Genomic DNA, 22,330 nt, shown 5'->3' on the forward strand with positions numbered 1-22,330 from the left:
TTTTTTCAATTGCTAAATAGATAACTATTGTTTCATATTGATCTGTGATCCCATTTAGTCAAGTGTTCAAATCTTTTGATATCTTTGATGTGTGTGCTATATGTATGCTAAGTCGCTTCAATCATGTCTGACTCCTTGTGACCCTGTGGACTATAGCCCACCAGACTCCTCTGTCCGTTGGATTCTCCATGCCAAGAATACTGGAATGGGTTGTCATGGCCTCCTCCACGCGATCTTCCCAACGCTGGGATGGAACCTGTATCTCTTATGTCTCCAACATTGCCAGATGGGTTCTTTACCACTAGTGTCATCCGGGAAGCCCAGATGTCTTTGACAAACTTCCCCAAATCAAATTCTTAAAATAAAGTCTTTATGACCTGGAAGCAACCATGGGATTTTTCCAGAGAACCCCTGGAACATTCCAGACTATTTGTCAAGCTAATTAGACTTACTTGATATTCAATATGTTAAATCACATGGGAAACACAGTCAAATAAGAAGTTGTGACATTGTGTCTATTTAGGAATACATGAAATTATGTGGAATTCCTAGAAGTGTGATATGTCCTGACATAAACTGTTGCCTGTCATCAAAATTGATGCTAACACTAAGAGGAATAAATGAACCTGAGAACTGTGTGTGTGTGTGTGTGGGGGGGTGCCCTTACTAACTTTCATATTAAAGCAGCAGCAAGAGAATCTGTAATGATTGTGGCAGAGGTGGATAAAGTTCATTCTGCTTCTGCAAAAAATGACCTCTCATTACCAAACTTTTGCCATCCTGATGTCCTTGTAACATGGCAACCATCTGCTCTTGAATCAGAGAAATTAAGATGAGTTAAATGATAACCATAAATGAGACAAACAGTTCAAACTATGGGAAACCCAAGACAACCACTTAGTTCTTTTTGACCCTCTGGTAAACCCCATTTCTGGGTCTTTGCATTTCTTCACCTATCATAGTACATTTAAGCAAAACTGTTTTCATCCTTAGAAGTCTCAAATATCCTCCCTGGGGACCCTTTGAACATCTACAGCAGAAATTTGTTCAACTGTCACTTAGCGTGAGTTTTCAGTGTGTTCTTATTGTATGTACGCATGTTCTCTAAATGGGTTGAAGCCATCCCCTGTCACAAGGCTGGTGCCCTCACAATGGCAAAGAAAGCATTACAAAATGTGTTTTTCAATTGGTATACAACTTCCACTATCTCCAATGATCGAGGTACCACTTCATTGGGCAAATCATATCAGCCTTAATGAAAACCTGGCAAACTTCTGGGAATTATCGCCACCCAGTCACCCTCAATCACCAGGCAAGATGGAGAGAACTAATGGAAAAACTGAATTCAAGCAGAACAAGTAGTAGTTACATGAAACCACTAAACCAAGGAGGATGCTCTAATGTTTCATTTTTCCAGATTTAAGGAGACCTTTTCTCCTAAGCTATTTATGACTTACATGAACCTGGTAAATTATGCTTTACAATGATGAAACACTGATGTTTTCTTCCTACCTGATCCTTCCAAAACTCAGAAATTTTCAGCAAGTGTTATCTTCATGACAATATATCTGTCTATATAAGTTTAGTAAGAATCTGTTCTCCTTGTAATAGGGCACAATTAGAAAGACTATACATATCCCCATCACTTTGACTGCAATGTCATCTTTGAGAGAGTTGTGAATAGACCTACATATGACCATAGAGCTTTAAGCAACTGCTTAGAAAAATCAGCCTGGCTTATAAGGTTTCAGCAAAGCTGTCTTAAAAGATAATTTTTATGATCAATCATTATTATTGCTTCACTTATATCAACGACTAGGCAACAACATGGAAACTTGCATTACCATATGTAAAATAGATAGCTGCTGGGAATTTGCTAAAAGACTCAGGGAACTCAAACCAGGGCTCTGTAACAACCTAGAGGGGTGAGATAGGAGGAAGACAGGAGGGAGGCTCAAGAGGAAGGGGATACCTATGGATATATATACCTATGGCTGATTCATGTTGGATGTTTGGCAAAAACCTACATAATTCTGTAAAACAATTATCCTTCAATTAAAAATAAGTAATAATAAAAAATAAGCAGGCTAAGTTATATACAAGCACATGAGTTTCATTGTGATTATATTTGGTAAAAAAAAATGGAAGTAATTGTAGACAGAAAAACTATGTTTCCAACTTTGCAAATATTAGATTCTAGTCCTGTTAATTATCTTTGGGGATTTTTTTTTTAACTTGATTTTACTTTATTTTTAAACTTTACATAATTGTATTAGTTTTGCCAAATATCAAAATGAATCCGCCACAGGTATACATGTGTTCCCCATCCTGAAGCCTCCTCCCTCCTCCCTCCCCATACCATCCCTCTGGGTCCTCCCAGTGCACTAGCCCCAATTGTTAGATACCTGTGAACTTGGATCTTGAACTGTTCTAGCTTCCTCAAATATCTGGCTACAACTCACCAAACTAATGTTTCCAATTTTCTCCCACCCTTCTGATCTGGAAGGGAGCTTAAAGACAGCCCTAAAGCCCCACTGTAAAGGACCTCACCATGAACTCCTGACCACTGACATTGCTGCAAAACTAGAAATGTACTGACACACATCTCACAGTTCAGGAGGACTCCACCTGATACCTGCTGCTGCTGCTAAGTCGCTTCAGTCATGTCCCACCCTGTGCGACCCCATAGATGGCAGCCCACCAGGCTCCCCCATCCCTGGGATTCTCCAGGCAAGAACACTGGAGTGGGTTGCCATTTCCTTCTCCAATGCATGAAAGTGAAAAGTGAAAGTGAAGTCACTCAGTTGTGTTCGACTCTTCATGACCCCATGGACTGCCACCTACCAGGCTCCTCCATCCATGGGATTTTCCAGGCAAGAGTACTGGAGTGGGGTGCCATTGCCTTCTCCTGGTCTTATGCAAATGCTGGAGAGCACTGACTAAAGAAAGGGAAGTAGCTGACATCAACGTAGGTAGACTGCTTTGGTTCAAGATGCCAGATCAACACTTCCTCCTTTAGCTAAACATGAAAAACAACTTTTTTTTTTTTCTTCACATTTTCATTGGCCTGGGAAGATAATGCTATCATTTCCATAAGGCATTGTACAGGGGTGTGAGGGAGCAACCCCTAGAATTTAGGATGACTCTATTGCAGGCTAGGACACTGTCTTCCAATGTGTGCTTAAATTCTGACTGACTCCTGACTTGAATGGGTAAACACAACAGTCCTTGTGAATGAAGCCATTCATTATACTTCCAAACAGGAATGAACTGCACCGGTAAGTCTTGTGTTTGTGATAGTAATCATTCTCCTTATTCTCCTTAGACCTATCAATGCCTAGATGGCTGGCTCCCATCTTAGGCTACCTAACTATGCTCCTAAGGGCTCAAGGAAGGACCCACCAGGAGGCATTCAAGATTCAGGAACTGATTCCTCTGGCAGGATTCCACTTCCCTGGTTAAGAGTTAATAACAAATGAGATTATGATCAGGAACATTTCCTTAACTCTTAGAGACACTGCAGATTCCATTACGAAGATATTAGCTTCCTCCAAGAAAACTATTGGACTCTCAGACCAAGCTTGTTTTTGATAATAGGATAGCTCTTGATCATTCTTGGGCTGAGCAAGGAGGTGCCTGTGCCGTGTTGTACTTGCCATACCTGGATTGACACTTCTGGGGAAGCTGAAACTCAAGTATGTAAGATCAATGAGTAAGCCACTTAGCTTAAAAGGGTAAATCCTTCAAAGGGTTTCTTTGACTGGTTTGGGTCTTGGAGACCAGGGCTCTGAAATGCACTGCAAACATTGGAAATTATCCCGTTTATAAGACTAATAATATCCCTGGTGCACTGTATCCTCTCATGAGTTTCAAACGCATGTTCACATCCACTGACCAGCAGGAACACACTCTCCCTAAGACCAAAACATCAGAGAAGAAGCAATGAGAATAACCAACTTAAAAACTGTGGATCTGAATTTCACCAAAAACATCATGATCATGACCTATGATTACCATATCAAAGGTCAACAAAGCAGTAGCTGAGATAATGCTAAGGCCTTAAATTTTTATCATCTTGCTCAGTTAGGCTGAAAATCTGATCAAAAGCGGGTAATTATTAAAGAGAAAAACACAGGGCCCATGATGGCAAATCTAGATTTAATACCTAACACAATTGAACTTTTGACCTTTTCCAGAAAAGTACCAGTCTAGAATTGTCTGGTCTATACCAATGAGGTAATCTGCCACATAAGGCCTCTGTAACCCCAGAGGAAGAAGAAATCTGCATGATACAACTCTAACATCCCTTCTCCACCACAAAATGGAAGTCCTGGCCTCAAAGTCCTTTCTTTTCTTTTGTTAATAGCTCCCTTGCCTCATCTTTCTTCCTATATGAATCTTCCAATTTGTACAACTCCTTGGAGCACCCTGCCAGTTGCTAGATGGGCTGCTGCCTGAGTCATGAATCACCTAATAAAGACAATTACATCTTCAAATTTACTAGGTTGAATTTTTTTTTAATAATACTCAAATATTGTGTATCTCTCTCCTCTCTCTCTCTCTCCTTCCCATTTTTATGATTGTATTTATGTCATTTATATCAAATTTTTGTGATGATACTGTTTTCATTGGACATTTTAAAACCATTGAATCTTTTACAAGTCCTCATTATCCTTTACTCTGTATATAAATGAAGCTTCCCTGGTGGCTCAGATGGTAAAGAATCTGCCTGCAATGTGGGAGACCTGGGTTCAATACCTGGATTGGGAAGATCCCCTGGAGGAGAACATGGCAACCCACTCTAGTACTCTTGCCTGGAGAATTCCCATGGATAGAGGAGCCTGATGGTCTACAGTCCACAAGGTTGCAAAGAGTTGGACACAACTGAGTGACTAAGCACAGTACAACACTGTGTATAATTGTAGCTACACATTCTTATTTTTCCATAAAATTCCTTTTATGTATATTCCCTCTGATCCATTCCCAAAGTTACTACTGTGGTATAGGCTTTCAAAACCATTTGTGTTGTAATTACAAAGCCTTGGTTGACCCCAACCCAGCCTTCTTGCATTGAGTTTCTCCTTTCAGGATCTTTTTATGAGGTTGATCATCCTTAAACCTACTGAGTTTAATTGACTATAATAGATTTTTAATTATCATTCTTCACAGCTTCCCAGATGGCTCAGTGGTTAAAAGAATCCATCTGCAATGCAGGAGACACAAGAGACGTGGGTTCAATCCCTGGGTCGGGAAGATCCTCTGGAGGAGAAAATGGCAACCCACTGCAGTATTCTTACCTAAAGAAAATCCCATAGACAGATGAGCCTGGCAGCTGCAGTCCATAGGGTCACACAGAGTCAGACAGGACTGAAGCAACTGAGCACACACACAGGCATGCATCTGGGTTAAAAGACTGCTTTGTGTCACCACGTGAATCCTTCAAAACGTGATTGGCCTAAAAAGAGCACTTGTTCTATAACTTTTGAGACTATAGTCAATCCTTGGTGTATGAGAGGCTTTGGTTCCGGAGCTCCACTTAGATATCAAAATCCACTAATGCTCAAGTTCCTTATATAAAATGATCCTCTGTATCCACTGATCAAACCAATACCTAATCTGTGGATTCAACCAGTCACAAATGAAGACTTGATCCACAGTTGGTTGAATCCTTGGATATGAAACCCATGAATATGGAGAGCTACCTTTATGCTTATTGAAAAGTATCTGCATATAAGTGGAGCCATGCATTTCAAACCCTTCTTATTCAAGAGTCAACTGTATTCAAATCCAGAGCAGAGGTTTGTCTGAGTTTTGTTGCTCTTCTATTAGTTTTTAGAGCCTTTTATGTAAGTGAGGGCTCATTCTCCTCTTGCTGCTGCTAGAGGAATGCTGAGGTTTCTGTTTCCTTTAGAAATGCAAATAAAAATGTAAACTTAACCTCCTTCTGATACAACCCCAAAATAGCTTCTGGGCTAAATAGAAATGAATACCTTGACCTTAGTAACCTGAGAGTTTAGGGAGGCCTGGAGGTTCATATCTATTTGAATTCTGGTCCTGAACAAGAGAAGCATAATCCTATTACATTTACACAGCTTGCAGTAGACTTTGAAATTCATATTAACATTCCTGAAGGGAAGATAGTTTTGTAACTAAGAGCCATGCAAGTCATAAGAGAAAATTATTGCTCCTGGTTTAGTGAATAACTATATTTCTCAAAGGAAAAAAAAAAAAAAATCCCTTCCCACCCTCCACTCCTCATTCCCTCAGAAAAAAATATTTGCTGGTGATATGGGTGGGGTGGAGGTGGACAGAGGAGTTACTTTGTGCTTTGCATGATACCTTATTATGTTAAAAATAGAGAGGCAGGCATGAGACAACATCTCTGAATTTTAGTTCACATTACGTTAACTAAAGCATCATGCCCACGCCTTAGGTCACTCACCTCCTTTAATATTTATTTCTAATTTATTGCCAATTTTTGAAAAAAATGTGCATATTTTACCTGCAGGAACCATGAAAGCCACATAGCTAATCCTACCCTAAAACATGCAAAGAAATGAAAAATAACCACTCAGAATCATTATTCACTTATTAAAATGCAATCTTTGCTACAAGTCCCACATTTTACTCTCTAAACCAATGCCTACGGTATTATAAAATCTGCTCTTTTGTTAAAATCCAAGATATTTTCACTTAGAGAGCTGCCCTACATTGTCAATTTAATTTCTACACTCTAACCTGATTTTTTTATTACATACTTTAACAAATTATATTTAAAAGAGATTTTTAAAGTTTCTTAGAATCTTTATAATAAATTGTTTCCGTATCAGGTGATGATTAGTAAGACAAATTAACAAAGAACGTCATGTCCTCCAACTGGTTATTCTGATGTTGAAATCAGAACCGAAGTTACAAATTCCTCTAAGAATGATCTTGGACACAAAGAATCCTGGGGTTGGATAATTTATTGTCTATGAGATGAACTCACAGTTACCAAAAAATGAAAATATGAAAGTTTTTGAAAATAGTGTTTCTCATTGTCTAGACTGGAAACCCTAGATGATATGGGGTCACAAGTGGTATCAAGTACTCCCTTCTTGAAATAGACAGGAAAGATATCACCAAATATCTTTAATCATTTAAGAAACAGTTACATCTGTGGACCGAGTTCTGGAGGTAGCTAGAGTTACTCCTGACTCTCTCCTGGAAATGCCCACAGTTCATAGCTAATGTAGCTCATTTCCGTTCAAGTTTTGAAGCTAAATGGAAGAAGTTATCTTCCCCCTCTCCCTCCTTCACCAAACACAAAAATAGAGATGACAGTGACAATATTTGTTTTTGACTATTGTTCAGTTATAAATTCTGTATATTTGTTTTCCTCTCTGAATCTACTGAAACAATTTCTTGCTGTGATCTATTGTAGATGAATATGACAAAAAATAAATTTGTGCAACTTATATGACTAAAGGACTATGACTGCCTCCACCTGGAGATTAAAAAGTCCAATCATTCAGAGATATTCTCTTAAACTCTTAAAATGAAAGGGTATTAGCAAACTTAATCCTCATGTGTATCTGTGTGCATATATGTGTGTGCACTCAGTCATGTCAGACTCTGTGACTCCATGGACTGTAGAAAGGCTCTTCTGTCCAATGGGATTCTCCAGATAAGAATATGGGAATGGGTTGCCATTTCCTTCTCCAGGGTATCTTCCCAACCCAGCGATGGGATCCTTGTCTCCTGCGTCTCCTGAGTCTCCTGAATTGGCAGGCTTGTTCTTTACCACAGAGCCACTAGGGAAGCCCTAAAATCATTCTACCTATTTCTCACTCTCTGACTTTTAAAAATAAAAGTAACCCAGAACTTATACTGAAAGTGGATTACTTTGCCCAAGTTTTTTTTTTTTTTTTCTGGAAGAGCATCTTTAAAAAAAGTAAAAATCTATATTTAAATTGGAGGATAATTATAATATTGTGATGGGTTTTGCCACACATCAACATGAATTGGCCATAGGCATACATATGTACCCGCCCTCCTTAACCCTCTTCCCACCTCCCTCCGCACCCCATCCCTCCAGGTTTTCATAGAGCACAGGCTTTGGGTGCCCTGCATTATACATCAAAACTTTTAAAGAGAACCCTTGATTAAAAGTACAGATTGCCAGCTATAAAATAAGTCAGGGGGTTGTAATGTACACATAGGAAATACGGGCTATAATGTAACAACTTTGCATGGTGATGGATGATAACTGATCTTTTTGCTAAGATCATTTCACAATGAACAGTGAATAAAATGAATGAATAAAAATATCAAAACACTATGTTGTACACAAGACTAATATAATATTGTATGTTTATTATAACTCAATTAAAAAAATAATGAGATCCTCTGAACAAAAAGAAAACATACAGGTTCCATCAAAACTATTGTGGAAGAAGTCTATGCCTTTCATGGTGATAAAAACCAATTTAAGGAAGAACAAAAAGATTTGATAGAAGATTAGAGATCGGCCTCCCTTGGTCCCTGTAAACATTGTTCAGTGAGAACAAACCAAAAGAGAATGCAGGGACTTCATGGAAGTCAAGAATATCTAAGGCATCACAATTTTGATCTCCAGTGCTTACTCTGTATTCATTATAGTGTCATAGACGTCAAGTCTCTCTTCTATGATAGAGTATACCCACAGACTTCTGAATGAGAGGAAAGCACTATCCTAAAGAAAAATACTGCTAAGTCCATTAAACTAGCTTTAAAGTAGTCACTGTGAACAGCAAAACAAGAATCAGACCACAGTGTCCACAGACAAACTCACTCCCCTTCTAACATGCCCACATTCTCGTTCTTATTTTAGTACTGATATTCTACCCTATGAAGGGTAGACACATCAAAGTATGCTGGAGTATTTAGGTTTCTTCCTCTTACACTTTCATTTTCCACAGAAGCTGAGCTATCGTTCCTTCTCTTTTACACAATTATTTTTATATTTATTTATTTATTTGGCTCTGTGGGATCTTTAGTTCATGACATTTGGGATCTAGTTCCTTGACTGGGGATTGAACCCAGGCCCCCTGCATTAGGAGAGCAAAGTCTTAGCCACTGGACCATCAGGGAAGTCCCTATCATCTCTTCTTAATTCAGATCAAGCACAAGAAGCTGTGTAGAGAGAATACCCAGTCTTTCCTTGAAGGATGACAAAGTTAGGACAAAGGAATCTGAATGCCCATTTCCTTGAAGACTGTATAGATATTAAGTGACAGCTGTAATTCTATTTGCCCTTCTATATTTTGTTTTCCTGTTTTTGAGTAAAAAGGTATTCTTATTGCAAATCAGTTAATCAGCAATATGAACACAGTGAGATAAAACAAGGAGCACTTCTGTTTGGGATGACATAATTGCTTAGAAATCATAAAAATCCTTCTTCATGGAAAACAAACAAACAAACAAAATTAGGTAAAATATATCTGTTCTAAAAAGATCACAGGGTTGGCCCAGAGGAAAGGAACCAATAATGCACAAGCAAAGTAAAAGCTCAGGATGCAAGGTACACAAGAGAGACAAACTTTATCATCAGGGTTTCTACAAAATCTTGGAGACTTTAGTTTCCCTTTCATGACTTTAAGGCCTGTTATGGAGAATTTCATAAAATACTTCATGCCAGAAATGATGACTCGCCCTCAGCGTAAGGATAGACTGGAAAGAGACATGCCAAGTAACACATTTTGCCATGGCCACTTGTATGTCTACAATTTAATCCGAGATGGTAAGGGGACCAAACTCTCTTGTGAGAATTTATAATCTCAAGCTGGCCTTTCCAGGACTTTAGGGTCTGAATTCATGCTCCTTCTGTGATTCAAAAAATCCTCAAAGCAAAATGTAAATAGTAAGTGCTTGCAGATTGCTGGGCTTCCATGGGACAGAAAGGTGTAAAAGCCACCTGACCAGCATGTTATAGCAGCAGAGGAAGGGGCTGAGCATCTCCTAATTCCTTACTTTGATCCTCCTGACTTCACACAGCCCCTTGGCTTCTTCCCCCTCTGACTGTAGTCCTAAATCCACAACCTCTCTGGTTCTACATCTGCAGAAAAAACCTCCAGTCTCCTACATGAATCAGAAAAGATGGGAGCCTGACTGCAGGGTGAGGGGCAGGGTGAGGCGAGTGCACACAGCTGGCTCTTTAGTCAGACTCTCAAAAGCTCCTGATTTTGTTCGCACCCCCAACACATACACATGCGTGCATGCACACACACACACACACACGCCCACACACAGCCTTGCACTTCCTTCTACACTTCCTTCTGTAGAAGGTGGTGCTTTTTTGGAGTTGTCCAGGCCAGAGGACCTTGTTTCTCTTCAACCCTCCATCCCCATACACACTTAGGTATAACCCTGCTCTGCAAATTACTGGGTTGGCCAAAATGTTTGTTCAGATTTTTCCATGTTACCCCATATTTTACTTGTATCTCCATCCACTTTCCACATCCTATGACTGAGGTTATAGACGACTGCTAAATTTGCTTGAAGGTGAGCTTATTGTGCTTCTTGTTCTTTGGTAACAATTTTATAAAAGGAATCTCACTGAAGTTTACATTTTTATTACTCTTTCACGTTTTTATTGCTGGTTATAAAGTAATTTTAGAGAAAAGAATAGAGTAGAAATACCTTTGATCCACTATCTTAAAACTGGAGATCCATCCTACTAATTTAGAAGTGCAAATTTCCAAACAAGCCAATACTAAGAATTCTCTGATGTTGGGGTCTAACTTGGGGAAAACTCAGAAAGAATGCTGAGCCTGAAGAATTGATGCTTTTGAACTGTGGTGTTGGAGAAGACCCTTAAGAGTTCCTTGGACAGCAAGGAGATCAAACCAGTCAATCCTAAAGGAATTCAACCCTGAATATTCATTGGAAGGACTGACTGATGCTGAAACTGAAGCTCCAATAATTTGGTCATCTGATGTGAAGAGTCGACTCACTGGAAAAGACCCTGATTCTTGGAGAGATTGAGGGCAGAAGGAGAAGGAGTCAACAGAAGATGAGATGGTTGGATGGGTATCATCAAATCAATGGAAATAAGTTTGAGCAAACTCCAGCAGATAGTGAAGGACAGGGAAGCCTGGCAGGCTGTAGTCCATGGGGTCACAAAGAGTTAGACACAACTTAGTGAGTGAACAACAACAGGTATCTACCTTGTCTACTTTGAAGGACTATCTGGGCTCCAGCTAGAATCCACTGAAAACACTTCTAAGATAGATACAATAATTTGCCACTATAGGGTAACTTTCTACATAATTTAAGAGCATCCTCTCTGCAGAATTCACTAAGTGATTTTGCAATGGAAACAAACCATAATTATCTCTAGTATCACAGAGCATCAAAGTCTAGGTCACCATATAGCTACACTGGGTCCTGCACAAAGGTACCATTTTATTTGTGGCTGTACAGCATGGCATAAGGGATCTTAGTTCCCCAACTAGGCAGCAAACCCGCACTTCCTGTGTTGGAAGCACAGAGTGTTAACCACTGGACAGTCACAGAAGTCCCAAAGATACCATTTTTAAAATACTTCATTTATGTAGATTTTGCTGATCTAAATATTTAATAACAACTCTGCAGCAGAAAGTTAAGTACAAGCCTTCGAATAACAAGATTATATTATTATAACAATTTTCTGACATACGGAAACAAAATGTTATTAGGAAGTGGTTCCTTCCTGTAATTCATAGCCACTGTATAGCTTCTGAAAACTCCTAAATCTAACTACCTTGCACATCAAATTTACATCTGCAAGTGTTCTGACAAGGACATCATTTCCAAGGTATAACTATTAGGGACTGAATTCTAACCCAAACTCAATCACTTTTCCTTCAACAAGATATCACACTGGCCCATTACACTGGTGACTTTATACTGATTGGACATAATGAGTAAGAAGAAACAACACTAGACTCACTGGCAGGACGTTTTCATGTCAGAGAGTTAGAAATAAATTTGAGAAAGTACATGTGACCCCCATGGACTGTAGCTGCCAGGATCCTCTGTCCTCTTGCCTCTCCTCCTGTCCCCTTGCCTCTCCAGGCAAGAATACTGGAATGGGTTGCCATGCCCTCCTCCAGGGGATCTTTCTGACCCAGGGACTGAAGCCAGGTATCCTGCAGGCAGATTCTTTACCATCTGAGCTACCAGAGAAGCCCTGAGAAAGTTCAGGGGCTTTCACCTCCAGTGAAAGGTCTGAAGGTCCAGCCATGTGAAGCATGCTGAACCCCTTCTAAGGGAAAGATACCTCATTATATATGGCCCCGTCTACAACTGAAATAGAGATACAACATCTAGCATATTGTGTCTCTTCAGATTTTGGAGGCAACACAGCCCTCATTTGGGTGTGTTACTCCAGCCTATTTGCCAAGGGATCTGACAAGCTGCTAGTTTTAAGTGGGGCCTAGGAAAGAAAAACAAACAGACAGGCTCTGTAACAGGTTCAGGCTGCTGGGAAAGCTGCTCTGCTACTTGGGCCACAGGATCAGCAGATCCAGTGGTGCCTGAAGTGTCAGTGGCAGGTACAGATGCTCTCTGGGGTGCATGGGAGGTTCCTATAGGTGAATTGCTGTTTAGGTCCTTCCAATTGTGGAGTACAGCCCTGCCGTCCTCTGCAAAGGGCTTCTCTCCATTTGAGAAACAGCTTTTGACCAGCTACTGGGCCTTCATAGAGGCTGCATGCTTAACCACACACCCTGAGCTGCCCATCATGAACTGGATATTATCTGAGATATCAAGCCACAGGTAGGGCATGCACAGCAGCACCCCATCATCACATGGACATGGTATATATGTAATCATATATTACATTGGGGGGCACCCAAATGGACAGCTGTGACACTAACCCCTTTCTGAGACATCCATGAAAGACAGAGTGAAGGAAGTCATCCTGATGTATAGAACTTCAAGCAGCATGTATGGTTGTTCACTTTGCTTGGAAGGAGAAATGGCCAGCTGTGGGATTAAGTACAGACCCACAGGCTATGGCCAATGATTTTGCTGGATGGCCAGGGACTTAAAGGAACACAATTAGAAAATTGGTGACAAGAAAAGGTAGGCAAGTGGTATGTGGATAGGCTTCTCTGAATTGGCAACAATGTAAACAGATTTGTATGCAATATTTGTATCCCATGTGAATGCTTCCTAAAGGCTGACCTCAGTTGAGAAAGATTTTAATAAGCAATTGAATAGGATGACCTATTCTGTGGATAGGAGTCAGCCTCTGTCCTCAGCTACCCCTGCCATTACCTAATGAGCTCCTGCACAAAGTGGCCATGGTGGTGGGAAGGAAGGTTATGCATGGACTCAGCATGGGCTTCCACGCATCCAGGACAACTTGGCTATAGTCATGTCTGAGTGCTCAATCTGCCAGCATCAGGGGCCAGTGCTGTGCCCCCAGTATGGACCATTCCCCAAGGTGATCAGCCAGCTACACGGTGGCAGGTTGATTACATTGGACTACTTCCATCATAGGAGGTGCAGTGCTTTATTCTTACCAGATAGGTACTTATTCAAATAGGATAAGGATTTGCCTTTCCTGCCTGCAATGCTTCTATCAAAATTACCCACTGCAAGATAAAAATGATCACTTGCCATCTGCCTCTACAAGGATGAAGTCACTAGCCACTGCAGTCACTGATCTTCAACACACTCAGAAAGGAGTTCAGGGCAATGATCAGGAATGAGGCACTCTGTGCTCTGTGATAAACTAGCAGACAAGGCCTTCAGATAGTTAAGTATTTTCAAGAGAAGATTTTGTGAGCTCAAATTCTTGCATCTTATATCTAGCAAAGCACTGAAATCATTAACAAAGACATCTGTTCCTCAAGACTAGCAGCAAGTCTCTGGCAAAAGGTGTGCTTGATAAAATGTATCCCCCTTCACAACAAACATATACATAATACTGACCTCCCCCAGTCCCTCTCTGGAGTAGCTCCTCAGCTACTTAACTCACAATTCTCATGTTGCTGCATTTTTTTTCAGTTGACACTATCATCCATGGACTTACAGGACACCTTGTCCATCATCATGATATTCCACACAACATTGTTTTGGATCAAGGATCTCACTTTCCAGCAATTGAGATCTGGCAATGTGCCCATACTCATTGATTCCACCGGTCTTACCAAGTCCCCCACTATCCTGGTTTGATATAAGGGTGAAAAGGTCTTTTGAAGACTTAATTACAGCACCAGTTAGCGGGCAATACCTTGAAGGGCTAGCGAAAAGCTTTCCAGAAGCATCCAACATGTGGTGTTTTTCTTTTTTTCTCCCGTATCCAGGATTCGCAGGTCCAGGAGTCAAGGGTGGAAATGGCACTGGCATAACTTACTCTTACCCCTAGTGATCCATTAGGAAAGTGTTTGCTTGTAGTTCCTCTGCAGTCTTATGTTCTGCTGCCCTACAGTCTTATTTCCAGAGGGAAGAATGCTTCCACTAAAAACAGCTATGATTTCCTTGAACGGGAATTGAAAACTGCCACCCACCCACACTGGGCTTCTTACACCCGGGACTCAACAAAGAAGGGAGTTATTATGCTGGCTGAGATGACTGATCCTGACTAATATGATAACCTATGCAATAGGAAGAGAAATAATTCTCAATATGCTTTTCAGCTGAATTATGAAACCAGTGATACACAGCCAGTCCTACAAGGTTTGAGTTTGGCTACATACATCCCTTTAGTGACAGAGCGGTCAGGTTTTAAGAACAAAGCCTTCTTGTTAAGCCTTATATTATTGGCATGTGAATTCTGAAAGAAACAGAACAGTAAGCAACCTGATGACTTTCTGAGTGCTTTTCAGAGATTTCAATATGCCATACTTTCTCAACATTGATGATAAAAGGCACTTACATGCAGATCCAGAAGTCATTTCACAAGATCTTCCAGAAAAAAATTTTTAAATATGGAATGCATCACAAATCTGCATGTCATCATTATACAGGAGAAATGCTAATCTTCTCTGTATTGGCCCAATTTCAGTATATGTGCTGCTGAAGCAAGCACCAGAAATTTTAATAATTCCTCTCTATGCATATTCCATATGAAACATACAGCAAGTACGTACATAACAATCAGGTGTAAATCATGATTGCTATGATTAGTTAATTCATTCAGCAAGTATTTAATGAGCATCTAAAATGTACAATATATATTATCAGATCCAATTTCAACACATCCCTTCATTCTTTGACTAATATCCAATGTGCATTTGGACCATCAGCACTAGGGTATGCTAAAGACTGAGAACATGTACTTTCTTACATTGCATTAGTCCCTAGGTGCACTAGCTAGCTATGGTTACAAGGTGGTCTAATATCAGCATGAACTAATGTCAACCTTAAACTCAAACACTCATAAACAATCCAATCCAGCAAGATCACAACTTATCCAAATATAAAAAGAGATACCAATTTATAAAAGCAATATAACTTTGAATTACATTTGATTAGAAAAACTGTTTTGAAATCCCCTTACCTCTTATTTGCACTCCCTTTCCGCAGGTTTCACTGGTGCCCATTAGTCCCTGCCGGACAGACTCTGGCACGAGGACACAGGGGCTCCATTTCTGTGGCCTCCATCTGTGATGACAAAGAACAGCAGACTAGAAATTTCACCACGGCAAACATACAAAACAAATACTGGAAACAGATGAATTTGAAACCCAAAGCATAAAGGTAGTAATTCAATAAAAATGGATTTGAAACCGATGTTATAAAAGGGAGCCCTGGCACACACTAGGGATGGCATTAGTCTCTCTGCCCCAGATCCATAGTTAAAGCAGTAATTCCATTTTTTAAAAATGTGGACATTTTGCACAGAAGCCTTAGTGGATATAGCAAAGTGGCCATAAAGAAACATTAGAGGCACAGATCAAATCTAGAAGGTTTAGCTCTGTATGAACTTAAAATTGTTTAAAGAAAAACAATATAAAAAAAAATCAAAGAAAGAAAATTCCTATGCCCCATCTGAGCATTAGAGAATCAAGGTGATAACATGTGAAAATTTTAGGAACAAGCCTTCATACTTGATCTTCTGCCTCAAAATTTTTACAAGGTGCTTCCCAGAACTTCAGGGTAGCTCAAACATCTCAATAGGTTATAAAGACAAGGCAGGAGGCCGTAGGGACTTAACTTATGCGATGGTTTCTCTCAGAGAAGAGAAATGGAACTGTCTCTGAGGAATGACCCATATTTCTTCTCCACAGAGGGAAGAGTATGTACGGAATCCTTCTGGCTTGCCTGCGTCTGTGTGTGTGTGTTTAAGGTGAATAGAACTCTACTTTTATGACCTGCAGGGCAGACTGTGACTTGAGCCCTTAAACCTGTGTCTTTGGAATGTTCCAGAAAACCCAAACCCTAAATGTAGCCACAGATTTTGCTCTTTCATTGAGTACATTTTTGTACTTTTTCACATAATCCAATACCTCTGATAAGAGGTGCTAATTAAAAAAAAAGAAACAGAACCATAGCAAAAATATTATTGACTAGTTTGTCAGGATGAGAAACATCGAGAGAGTGGTTGTACTTCAATGTGCATACAATCAAAACTATAGAACTGTACACTTAAAAATGGTTAAGATGGCAATCTCTGCTGTACAACAAGGTGATCCAGGTTTATACATATATGCATTCTTTTTTTAATATCCTTTTCCATTATGGATTGGTACAACATTGTACATCAACTATACTTCATTAAAAGAAGCTAATTTAGAAAGAAAAGGTTACAATGTAACTTTTATGTTATATGATTTTTATCACAATAATAAAGAAATCTCAGCAAGAGAAACAATAATGTATAACAGAACATGGAGTAGACTTCCTTTGTTCAGGAAAAATCACCTTAAGGAACCCTTTTAGTTATGTGAACATAGATTAATATAGCATGTGAAGATCACTTAGTATAACCCACATATTAATTAATTAACATCATTTATCTCAGCAATCACCACCCTCTCCTCTGTTTAGACTAAGTGAATCTCACTTACTGGAGGTGAGGCAGTGAGGGTGTTAAGAAATAGATACAGACTGTCTTGCAGAAAAGCAAAGTACATTAAAATGTAAAAGTGAAAAAAAATACATATCAGTGACCTCATTCAAGTGACCTCCATATTAAGAACAACTGAAGAGCTGGAGAGAAACCAGGAAACAACAGAAAAATCTGCCCCATTTTTTTAAAAAATCACCTAATACTTTTTAAGTAGTTAGAAATTTGCTTTGTAGATGCAAAGACTCATTAAGTATAATTCTAAAACACAGACGGAAATGGTAAGGGAGTTTAGTCTAGCTTTTCAACTGGGATATGTCATTCACTCAGATCCCTCAAGTTCCTAAAATACTTACTAAAGTGAGACCAAGGAATTCAATTTAGCTTAGTGTGCTAAATAGAAGGGAGAAATGTCAAGAACTCTTGTTAGATTCACAGTTTTAGAAGGATAAGCCTGAGCTCAGAGCCGTTTCGTGACATGCCTGAGATTGCACATGAAAGGGCAGGCCAGCTGTCGGTCCTGAATCCTTAGATGCTCAGCCACAGACTCTGGGAGACATCCCACTGCCGATTGTATTTAGGGGTATATCACCCACACCGTCTTCCCTCTTGCTTACATTGTCAGCCATCCAAATGTGACTCAATTGAATATTGTCTATCTTGAATGAACGTTACTTAAGAAATGGCCAACACAAGAGGGGCACTCTGACTTTCCTTCTGCTTCCCTCCTTCTGCCTCCTTCCTTCTGCTTCCCCTTGAAAGCAGGAAATAATTCTCTTCTGTGAGCGGTGCCCTTCCCGCCCACATCTGAAGGTAGAAGGAAACCCTTACCACTAGGGAATTCAGGCTGTATAAACCTTGATACTTTTAAAATTTAATACCCCAAGCTCAGACTCTGTTTAGATTTTTCATGGATTGAGCACCCAAAGCCGACATTTACTCATCCAGTCAGTTCTTTACTAATTTATTGTTTCTCTGTCTAAAAAGGATAAAAGCTTCCTGCTTTGGCCACTTCTTAGGTTCAATTTCTATGGGATCTCCATGCATATGAATTAACATTTGTTGCATTTTAATACTAACCTATCTCATGATAATCTATCTCATGTCAATTTTATTATTAAGAGAGCTATAAGAACTCATGAAGTGTAGAGGGGAAAATTTCCTTTCCCCAACACTAACTTAAAATTAACATAGTGGGAAATGCTCAAATTCATAGAAAAAATTCTATAGACATTGTGATTCTGTTTTAAATTGTGAATGTCTCATCTTGCTGCTGCTGCTGCTAAGTCACTTCAGTCATGTCCGACTCTGTGCGACCCCATAGATGGCAGCCCACCAGGCTCCCCCGTCCCTGGGATTCTCCAGGCAAGAACACTGGAGTGGATTGCCATTTCCTTCTCCAATGCATGAAAGTGAAAAATGAAAGTGAAGTCGCTCAGTCGTGTCCGACTCTGAGTGACCCCATGGACTGAAGCCCACCAGGATCCACCATCCATGGGATTTTCCAGGCAAGAGTACTGGAGTGGGGTGCCATTGCCTTCTTCACCAATGAAGGGAAGGCAAAACCTAAAGAGGAACTGTATGCTTAAAATTCAAGGGTGTTTGACTAAGAGACTCATGCTGATAAGTTGGACACACTATCAGCATCAGGAGACATGATACAATCAGGCAATCCAGGAAGAGTGGAACTAATTTTTTGGGAAAATGGCAGGAGGTCTTTTATGGAAACAGGTTCAAGAATGAGTGGCTACACTGAAGTACCACAAGAGGGCAAAGAGAGTGGAGAGTAGGAAGAGAGACCGCTAACAGTTTCCAAGATTTTCTCTGATTATAATAGCACCGGGTTCAGAAAATGTGTAACATTACTTGATTTGGCTATTGTTTTTTTCAATTGACTACTTTCTCTGACAGCTCTTTCACTGAACTAGAAGTTTCAATATTTAAATGTGGCACAATAGGATGGATATTGACAGTGTTCCCACAATGGCCTGGCCATTGATGAAGAAATACTGGCAGTCTGGGCTTGTTCCAGGGCTGATTCATGTCTTTCCCAAACTGGTTGTTAGATAGGAACAAAGGAGTAAGTGATGATGAATTGATCATGATTGGGGCTTCTTTCTAGCTAATGGGAGGCCTTCTTAAAAAACAAAACACGACAAAACTTATATTTTCCAGAATAAATTAGCTCATTTTAAAAATATATTTATTTGTATTTATTTATTTGGTTGCACCTGGTCTTAGTTACAGCACGTGAGATCTTTAGTTGAGGCATGTGAACTCTTAGGTGTGGCATGTGCGATCCAGTTCCCTGACCCAAGATCGAACCTGGGCCCCTTACATTGGGAGCTTGGAGTCTTAGCCATTGGACCACCAGGAAGTCCCTAGAAAAAATTAGCTCTTGAATCACATAGACTTAAGATACAGTTTCTCAATCAGGGAAAATCCTAGACATTTTGAATAAAGGCATTTTTAAGTATGCTGATAACAACATGATTATTAAGACCTGGGGCTTGTTTCCACAAATCAATAAAACCCAATAGTGATTGAATTTAATCCAGAAGTATTAATACTTTAAAGCAGTGCTTCAATCTGATGTTAAAAGAATGAAAGTTTATGACTAAAGACACAAACCTCAGGTACTGTTTTTATAAATAATAATCACTTTCTTCCCAGAGGGGCAAATATGGGTAACATATATAGTTTAAATATTACTCATTTTCTTTTTCTAAAGACAAAAAATTACCCATAGGTTAAAATTTTTTCCTAAGATTTCTTAAAATATGTACATGACAAAAATTGAGAACCAAAACCATTTTTGAACTAAAATAAACAACTGTTCAGGCAGTATACATTTGTTCTTAGTTCTTGATTACAGGCTTTAGGATGAGAAAAATAGAATGAGGTAAGGTGTGTGTGTGTGTGTGTGTGTGTGTGTGTGTGTCTAGTAAGGACCTCAACCTGCATATCTTTGAATCCTAATCCTGAAAACTGATTACCTGGGTGGCTGAAGTCAAACAGCTCAACTGCAATCAAAATCTGGCTGTTACCTTTTTTGTTTTAAATTAGACTTTCATACTCTTTACTCTCTCAAAACATACTCCAGAAAAGGGGAAAATGGTGAGATATTTGAAGATAAAAAAAATACTACCTCTTTGTATTTCTCACTACAAGTGTTTCATATAATAACCACATACTATATAAGAGCAAATAGGTCATGGCTTATACTAAGGTCTAATGATTATTTTGAAAGTAAGTAATTACCGATATGTGGAGCACAATGACACATCTTCACACTCTCGCTCTTCAAATAAGGTATCTGGGCATTCTTGGCCTCCGTTGGCTGCTTCTTGGATGATAATCCTATATCGAGACTGTTTTATTGTAGCATTTCCTGAAGTAAAGGAAAAATAAAATAATAGTGCCCTTTTATGTGGAGGCAAAGAAAAGTCCAGGGATAGAGAGCAATTTAATAAAGAAAAAAAAAGAAAAAAGAAGAACCTATGGAAAGACTACCTGGGAAATGAGAATAATAAGAAAAGACCAGAGATTAATACTCAACCTTACTTCTATGAGAAAGACACATCACACTTACTAACTGTGATTTCAAATCTGTATGTTCTAATATGGGAAGATTGTTTCCCACTGATAATATATTTTAATTAATCAGAATCTATATTATATTTTGCATATACTTCAGCATAATCTGAAAGGCCCCTGAAATACTCTTTGATCTCAAAGCAACAGCTCTGGGGGTTAACGTTTTACTATTAGCAATTCTCTCCCTCAGGTGGGGTACTTCCTTCTTTAGGCTACTTTTTACTATGCAAACACTTATTAAAATTAATACATTACTAACATATTTATTAATGAGAATTAGTTTATTAGATTTCTTATTCCTCACAACCTGAGGTAATATGTGTATAATTGGAATTTAGAGAAGAGGCAGTAAAATTACAACAGAACAAACATTATCTTCCTGGTTATTTTGCTGACCCACAGAAGTAGTAATAGGCACCTGGATAAAAAGACAGCTGATGTTCACTTTAATGTGTGGGGCATTCATTTCATAATCTTTAGATGCCTTCTAATCAACAACTACTTCCAAAATCAATGACAGTGCTTAGCAACTATTTCAATTGCCATGTGTAAGATACTGTGCTCGATACACAGATACAAAGTCTTGAATTTGCAATGAAATGGAAAGAAGAAGGGGCAGACAGACACACACCTAGTTATTTGGGCTTTGCAGAGTGAGATGCGTCAGACACTGGCACAGTATTAGGAGAGTACAGAAGAAAGCATAATCATGTGGGGAAACCAAAGACAGTTCCTAGAGAAGGTGGATTTTATTCTGGCATTGGAGGGATAAGTAGAAAAACAATTTTTTTTTCCAAAAAGCAAAACAAAAATACCAGATGATATTGCTTATATGTGGAATCTAAAATATGACACAACGGGACCTCTGTGAAACAGACAGACTCACAGACATAGAAAACAGGTTTGTGGTGGTCAAGGTGGGGTGGCGGGGGAGAAAAATCGGGAATTTGGGATTAGCAGATGCATATAGGATGGATAAACAAGAAGGTCCTCATATAGCACACAGAACTATACTCAATATTCTGTGATAAACCATAATGGGAAAAATATATTTTTAAAAAGAATATATATATATATATGAATCACTTTGCAGAAGAAATTAACATAACTGTATTTCAATAAAAAAAAAGAAAAACATAAAGTCTGAAGCCATTGCAGGTCAAAGAACCAGTGTGAGAAAAGACACAAAGCTGTAAGAGTGCATGGACTTCACAGAGAAAGAGAACAGAACTGCATTCAGGAGGGTGTATGTGTGTGGGGCTTGTGTGCGGGAGCTTCTGGTGGCTGGAGGAAGAACACAGAGAAGGTTATAAAGAATGGAGAGGAGATGCCTAGGAGAAAACCAAATTAATTTTTAGGTTTAAGACAGCTAATGAACCTAATCATACAAAGAAGGAAATTTCTATAGCCAGCAAACTAAGTGGAGCCAAAAAAAAAAAAAAAGGAAAAAAAAGGAGCTTTTACTAAAATTATATATTCATATGGTTTCTCAAAAATAATTAATGCAAAAAAGACTTCCTATAGTGAGAAGCAACAGACCTACATGCCATTCCCTGTCTTCCTCCTTCCAGAACATTCTGAACTCTATCTGTATTTAGTTCTTCTGTGGTTACCTCCAAATCTATAAATAATATGTACATGTCATCACTAGTTGTTTTCTTAACTTTAGACATCATCTATTGACTTTCTTCTGTAATCGATGAATATTTTTTT

At 39.1% G+C, this 22,330-nt stretch overlaps 1 protein-coding gene and 2 non-coding genes across 3 annotated transcripts in view; all 3 read right to left on the reverse strand.

Annotated features, from left to right (window-relative positions):
- THSD7B (thrombospondin type 1 domain containing 7B) overlaps positions 1-22,330 on the reverse strand; it is a 929,494-nt gene that overhangs the window by 435,833 nt on the left and 471,331 nt on the right. Inside the window, exons 10-11 of the mRNA XM_061439032.1 lie at positions 20,282-20,411; positions 15,512-15,615 (exon numbers count right to left, since the gene is read on the reverse strand). Coding sequence (XP_061295016.1) covers positions 15,512-15,615; positions 20,282-20,411 — 234 coding nt within the window. The remainder of the gene's footprint in view (positions 1-15,511; positions 15,616-20,281; positions 20,412-22,330) is intronic.
- Positions 9,039-9,111, reverse strand: TRNAR-CCU (transfer RNA arginine (anticodon CCU)). The gene has a single exon. It is a non-coding gene; the product is annotated as a tRNA-Arg (tRNA).
- On the reverse strand, positions 14,934-15,040 carry LOC133235995 (U6 spliceosomal RNA). Its single transcript, XR_009732699.1, has one exon. It is a non-coding gene; the product is annotated as a U6 spliceosomal RNA (small nuclear RNA).

Source organism: Bos javanicus, chromosome 2 (assembly GCF_032452875.1).
Source record: "Bos javanicus breed banteng chromosome 2, ARS-OSU_banteng_1.0, whole genome shotgun sequence".
Classification (NCBI taxonomy): domain Eukaryota; kingdom Metazoa; phylum Chordata; class Mammalia; order Artiodactyla; family Bovidae; genus Bos; species Bos javanicus.